General features: G+C 46.3%; 1 protein-coding gene across 2 annotated transcripts in view; it reads right to left on the reverse strand.

Annotated features, from left to right (window-relative positions):
• The window catches only part of FSTL1 (follistatin like 1), a 50,752-nt gene extending 44,870 nt beyond the window's left edge, over positions 1-5,882 (reverse strand). The window contains exons 1-2 of one of the 2 annotated variants that reach the window (XM_022562391.3): positions 5,739-5,874; positions 5,521-5,577 (exon numbers count right to left, since the gene is read on the reverse strand). In XM_022562391.3, the coding sequence (XP_022418099.1) occupies positions 5,521-5,577; positions 5,739-5,741 (60 nt within the window). In that variant the 5' untranslated portion in view covers positions 5,742-5,874. Of the gene's footprint in view, positions 1-5,520; positions 5,578-5,738 lie in introns of both variants that reach the window. The other variant, XM_089910582.1, reaches the window with a different exon arrangement.
• Positions 5,883-7,073: the final 1,191 nt, after the last annotated feature.

A 7,073-nucleotide genomic window follows, 5' to 3' on the forward strand; every position in this document is an offset into this window, starting at 1 on the left:
AATAAAATAGCATATATTAGAAGGATAAATTCCTCTCGAAAAAGGTGAGATGTCACAAGAATCCTCATGATGGATTTTAAGACATTTTGTCATACTTCTCTATAAATTGTTACATAGTTGTGAGGATAGGCATTGGAGTGCGGGGGTGTTCTGCTTTTTAATTTAAATGATAATCATTTGCCGGAGCCTTAAATTTTTTGTAAACATAACTTTTAGTGGAATATATTGCTGTTAACTCTTAACTCTTTTCCTCTTGTTAGGTATGTAGTAGGCTTTAAGTTTTTAGCTTTCATAATGTGATAGGCATCTTATGTAGAGTCCCTTTCAAAGTAATAATGACCAGGGCAAAGTGGTCAAACAGAATTATCTGAGTTTCTTTCCTTGATTTGGTTTCTCAGCGTAGATTATATGGAGCCCTGAAATATCCATCAGCAAAACAGTCAAGTCAGCTATACAAAGTTTGCTAAAATGAATTCATGTCAATAAAGACTGTATTTAACTGTGTTTGCTATGTTTTTGTAGCTAACAAGGAAAACAATTTTCTACTGCAAGCACTGTTAACTACAAGTTAAAAATGCTTAAAATAATATCCAAAGTGCAAGTCTCACATGGAGAGGGTTCATTTACCTTTTCATGAATTACTAAAGGTTCATTATTGTTAAATCATGAATTAAAAGCTTGCCAAATGTTAGTAGGGACAGACATCAAGAGACTGGACTAATTAAATGATAATTAATGATCATCAAGTGATGAAACGTAACCTCGATCATATCTATACCTCACTTTTTTTCATTTTAACTGTTTCCACACACCCTGAGTTCATAGCCTCCTTACTGTACCAACTCCCTCAGTCTTGATTGGGTGGTGGCTACATGGGTATATTCACATGTGAAAGTTCATCAAACTATACATTAAAGATTTGTGCATTGTACTAATGTAAAATAACTTTAAAAATCAGAGGAAGTCCCTGTTAATGTAAAAAAAAAAGCAATAATAATAATGAAGATAGTTGTTCATCATGCAGTTATAATATTATACATTATAGCTGCCACAGTTTAAATCTGACGGCCCACCATTAGATTGTAAGCAACCTGAGGGCAGAGACCATGTCTTGCTATGACTCTGACATAGCTATGCTTGCTATGACATCCATGACTCTGCCCTGTGTAGGGCATGCTTAGCCTACATCAGGGAATACTGACTGATGGGCACCGTGAAGTGAAGGCCTGTGCTGTTAATGACTCACTCTTGGAGAAAGCACCCCATGCCAAAGTCACAAGTGACAGAAGATGGAACCTTAGAGAAAAGTATGCATTTGGCCTACAGGACATCAGTCACATAGCTTACAAAATGAACCCATCTAAGTATAAGTTGTTTTTCAGTCCTATAATATCTGGTGTCCTTAAGCTAATACTATTTGTGGCTACTAGAAATTTCTGTCTGGATGTCCATTTATTAGAAAAGGAGCAGGAAAAAGACACCATGATGTTTTCAATCCTCCATGTGTGACCACTGGCATTTACAGCTCATCCTTTCCCTGTTCTCCTGGAAACATGTGTCTTCCTGCCTCACTGACTTTGAAGACTTTATTTTCTTCTTTGCGACATTACATTCATAGCAGCCCATGCCCCCACCTCACAGCTCTTCCCAAACTCATTCCTCTGAGCCTGAGAATGGACTCCTGCTTTCCATTACCCAATCCAGAGATGTCTATGGGAATTGTGACATGTCCTTTCTAAAGACATTTTCAACATCCAGGGCCTCAATTTGCAGGGTGCTTGTCCATCTGTTTTGGCTAATCAGCAGAGTCACTGCAATGTTTTAACATCCTAATTTCTAACAATGGTCTCCAGAATCACAGCAAGGAGTTTATTTGCCAAAGGATAAACAAACAAGAGATAGTGGTTAATGTACAAGATGGATATTAAAATCCTAGTTTTTTCTGTAGCTTCAAGAAGCAGTCAGAGGATGTGGGGAAAATCAAGGCAAAATGGGAAAATCACACTCTAGGCCTTCCTGAATCCACTATTAGAATAATTCTAAAGAATAAAGAGGAGACCCCACATCTGCCAATAATACCCCTAGTGGTTGTTGATAATAGGGTATAAATGAGGTTATGAAACCTGGCTTCAGAGGGACAATGCCCTCAGAATCTTCTTGCCTATCTGTATAATTGTTATTGTTCTTGCTGCTATTATCTTAAATGATGCACTCACAGTTCATAGGTTAAGTATTCCCTTACTGGAATGAGTGTTCTGATTTGTGAATCAGTCTCCTGTACTTGTGACTTATCATGATGAATTTATAGACCTGGAATGTTGGAAATCAGAGTGCCAGCAGAGATAACCACCAACGGAGAGTGGAGTGTGCTTGGGCACTTGCCAACGCTGCCTTTTGGTGTTAAAGTAGACTCATACCCACCACCTCCTGAGGCTCAAGGGCACATGTCAACCTTTCCCAGCCTCCACTATCCACACCTCGCAGTGAACTGCAGTAATTCTCAATGGGAGGGGGATGGGTGAAGGAAGAGTGAGCAGGCCCACCTAGCCCCCTCCCAAAAGATTCTGAAACAAGGTAGCTTGCTCTGCCGCTGCAACCCCCCATTCCTTGTCCATTGCAGATACTAATATATGCTCATCAAGAGATATGTGCCAACACCCCGTTTCAAGCAGACTCTAAAGAGTACATGGCTGTGAGCTCAAGTGGATGGGATGGAATTTTGATGGAGGCTGCCTGAAGTATTAAGACAAAAAGAAAGAAAAAGAGGAAGCAGTCAAAAAAACCCTGAGGTGCCAAGAGACCATGAAAAACATTAAAAATATAACACTTTCCTTAATGAGACTTGTTAATAGTTTCTTGAATCTAACCAAACAGGATTTACAGACTGGCACTAATAATGACGACAGCCACCTTTTCTCAAGCTAGGGACACCTGATTCTAGAGGTCTACTACTATTCCAAAGACTTGGCTTCTTCAACTATCAGCATAATTTGTTGTGCAATCACATACTTTAAAATTGTGCTGAATTGAATCCTTGTGCTTGTATTAAATCAAAAAGCACCAAGAAAACTAAGTTTGTTTTTTAAATTTCATTTTAAAAGTTCAACAATATTTGTACGATTTCAGCCCTAAAGTCTACTAAAGTGGATTCATGTCAATAAAAACAGTAAATACCATTACTTGGCTTTGTTTGCTATATGTTGTTGCAGCTAACAAGGAAAAAAATTCCACTGCAAAAGCACCATTAACTACACGATAAAATGCTGAAAGTAATATCCAAATTGCTAGGGCTAATCTACCTTTTCATTTATTATCATTAAAACACTGATTAAAAACTTGCCAAATGTTACCAGGGTCAGATACCAAGAGATTGTAGTGATAAAAAAAATAATCCTTAATAATATGGAGTCATGAAATGAAAGCTACATCATACCTACTCCTCACATACCCTGAGTTCACAACCTTCTTTCTGCACCACTTCCTCCGTTTTCATGCCTCAGCACTTCTTGATTTTGCCTCTTTCCCCACGATTTTGCCTTGGGAATTCTGTGAGAGTACTTTCTGCTCTTCCACCTCAAGCAAGAAATTGCTGCTGGGGGAACTTCCTATGAGGGCTAAGCTTTTCCCTGCAATGCACTGGGGGTGGGGGGTGGGGGGGCTGTATAGTACAAACAGCTTGGGAGAATAGATCCCAGACCTTGGGCTACAGAGCCTTGCGGTGAGTGAACCTATGGCATCCTCACTCCTCAAATGTGCATTCCAGTTCACAGAGCGATTTCACACACTAGCTGGCAATTCCTAAACCTGCAGTAAAACAAACCAGGGATTCACCTCGTCCATCAACGGACTACAGCAGCCTTTTGAGGGCAACAGCAGGGATGGAAGGCTGTTTCTCAGCCAGGACTAAATCAGCCAGTGAAGGATCCTCCCTCAAACTCAAACCCTGGAGAACAAAATGCACTAGAAGCAGATCTGGAGCTCAAGATGAGCTCCACCAGTGGAAGGAGCTGGGTTCAGATCCTTCCTAAGAACTAGCTGTGAGACCTTGGGCAGGTTACCTAGTCTCCGGAACCTGTTTCTTCCTCTGTAAATTGTGGAAAACAAAACTGACCCTACAAGGTTCTGGGAAGCTTTAAAAGAAATGAGGCATGCAGCCCAACCAATGTCTGCTATATAAGAAGTACACAGCAAATATGAAGTCCTTGTGTGAGACAGTGGTTAAGAGCCTGGGGTGCGATGCCTGACTGTGTTCAAATCCCACTCCTACCATTTAACAACTTAGGGCACTAGGTAAATTACATGACCTTTCTGACTTAGTTTCCCCATCACTCAAATGGAGTTTTATTACAACACAAAGTAGATATCCAAAAAATATTAGCTATTTTTATTTCATTGTGAGTAAAAACAGCACGTGTTTCCAGATCAACCAAAAGTGTGGTAGTGAATTAAATGAGAGTTCAGTATAATGTGTATTTTTTTTTTTTAATCGGGAAGACCTTGCAGGCTTTCATGACTTTTCTGGGCAGTCAAGCTGTGATACTAAGGGTGGGGCTAAACTGTAATATGAAGAAAAAAAATTCAAAGAGGGAGAATAACCACCCACCAGGGAGCTATTTCTTTTGTAATGTACATTCCATTTCTTCTCCCTCATGCTTTTTAATTCCTTCCACATTTCCTGCCATAATTATCAAATGTTTGGTTTCTGACCTCACTTTTCTGGAGACTAGAGCCCAGGGAATTTAGAATTGTTTATTTTCTGTCCATAAACCTTTGAGTTAATGGAGGGGCTTGTGAGCGAAGGGTTTGTTGGTTTGTTTGTAGTGTCTCAGGAAGGTCACTGGAGTTGAAAAGAAAACATTACCCAAAAGGCGCTGAAATACTTTGACTGGAAACGCAGAGCCCTCAAAGAGCAGAGCAATGGATCACTCATACTTGCGCAACGCCAGTTTAAGAAAAAAACTGAGATTTTAAAAGGCCGTTATTTGGCTCTGATAATAACGCAAAATCCGAGGGCACTTTACAAAAAAAGAAAAAAAAACCCAGAGAATCATCATTTTACTTTATAAAAGAAAAAAAAAATATCCCGCCCTAAAGGAAGAGTCTCTTGCGATCCCCCGACCCCCCTCCCCCAGGAGACAGACTCGGAAGGGAAAAGTCTCCAACTATTCTCAATTTCCTCTTAAGTGAAGGAAAGAACTCAGGCGCCTTTTTGAACTCGGCTCCTGCTCTTGTTGCCGTCTGCATCCCAATCGGCCCTGCTCGTCCTCTCTCCCCCTCCCCACTCTCCCTCCATATTAGCCGCGGGGGGGTTCCCGCTGACGGCCCAAACTACTTTTCCTGATTTTTAGGTTTAAGTTTCGTAAGCAGCATTTCTGCTCCGAGCGCCCCCCTCACCCGGCAGATGGAAACTCCCAGTCCTACCCGGGGAGAGCATCCCCTGGACGCACGCACCGCCCGCGCGACGCGCAGACCCCAGTGGCCCCGGCGCCTGAGTTCGGACCTCCTCAGAGGCTCACCTACCTCGGCGTGGACCCAGGCGACCGCCACCAGCGCGAGCGCGAGCCAGCGTGTCCACATCTGCGGAAAAGACAAGAGCGAGAGTGAAGGCACCGGGCCCCGTGTCGACCCCGGAAACTTCCTCGTGCCTCGGAGGCTCGCTCCCTCCGCCCGGCCACCCTCGGCCGCCCAGAGGGGTCGGGCCAGTGCGCTCGGCTCCGCGCAGCAAACCCCGCTCTCACCATGGTCCCGTTCCGGTCTCCGGAGGGCGCGGGGCCAGGCGGCTGCAGCGAGCTCTAAGGGAAGGTGGGAGCTTCGCCGATCGCCAGCCTCAGAGGAAATCCGACCTGGCCTCGCCGCCCCTTAAGACCCCTCCTTCCCCGACAGCCTGCCCCCCAGCTCCTCCCCATTCTCCTCCCCCTTCTGCAGCAGCGGCCCCCGCGGCTCAGGGTTCCGCTCCTTCCTCCCAGCCCCTCGCTACGTCCTGGAGCCCGCGAGCGTCCTGGCGCCGCCGAACCCCTTTCCCGAAACCCAGGCCCCCAGTTTAGCCCCCAGGACGTGGAAGCCGAGGCACAGAGGGGGTGGTCCTGGGGGACACTGCAACAAAGGCGGAGGGGGTGTGGGTGTGGGAGCCGAAACCCCACCCCCGGGAGGGGCCGCTGGCTTGCTGCAGCTCGGGCAGGCTGCGAGTGCGGGCTGCGGCGGTGGCCAGGTGGGGCGGTAATGCTGGGGGCCCTGGCTCGCCCTGGGGCGGGAACCTGGGGGGAAAGGCCCTGCGGCGTGGGGAGCTGAAGTCGCCCCCTACGGCTGATAGAGAGAGGGCCAGAGGTGCAGAGGGACCCCCGCAGCTCCGGGTCCAGGGCATCACTGTCGCCAGAGCGCGAGGAAGGGGGCGCGGGGCCCAGAAGACCAGCCAGCCTGAGGAAAGCTGCTTTGGGTTCAACTGTGGATTTCCTGGGGAGTGGGGTGGGAGGCGGAGGCCATCCTCCTCTGCTGAGAAGATCCTGATTCTAGCGTTTGCCTGCAGCCTCATCCCGTCCTTCCTTCAAGCCCAGGAGCGACCGGGGTCCCCCTGCTCTCCTCCTCCCAGCTTCACCTGTGTCCCTACTCCCACCCCGGTCATCCCGGGCATCCTCTATGTTCATACTTCACATCTCCACCAACTTCTTCCCAGAGGTCCTCAAATGCGTGATGCGTCTTTGACAGCGTTGACTCCGCAAACTGCTCCCACTGTAGCTTTTTTCCTACTGTGCGCCCGGTGTCCCTGGTGCGGAGAGCAAACCAACTTGACACCTCAGATTTAATGTGCCCAAGGCTGAGACCCACTTCCCACCAGTTCCGGGCCTGCTCATCTACCTCCCTGAAAAACGTTATCTCTACTTCTCAGACCCCAGTTGTGACCGTATCCTGACAGTTTTTCCTTCGAGATCTCCTGTTCATCCTTTCACCCCCATTCACATTTCCACTTCCCTAGGCCAGACCTTCATCCTCTTTCACTTAGGAATTATAGAAACCACCTCTGGTTCCCTCCAGCTCCAAGTTCTCCCCCGCCAGTCTCCACTGCAGCGCACTGCCGT

The sequence above is a fragment of the Delphinapterus leucas genome, chromosome 4 (assembly GCF_059928025.1).
Source record: "Delphinapterus leucas isolate spDelLeu-1000000601 "Yukka" chromosome 4, BTC_Dleu_Yukka2, whole genome shotgun sequence".
NCBI lineage: Eukaryota > Metazoa > Chordata > Mammalia > Artiodactyla > Monodontidae > Delphinapterus > Delphinapterus leucas.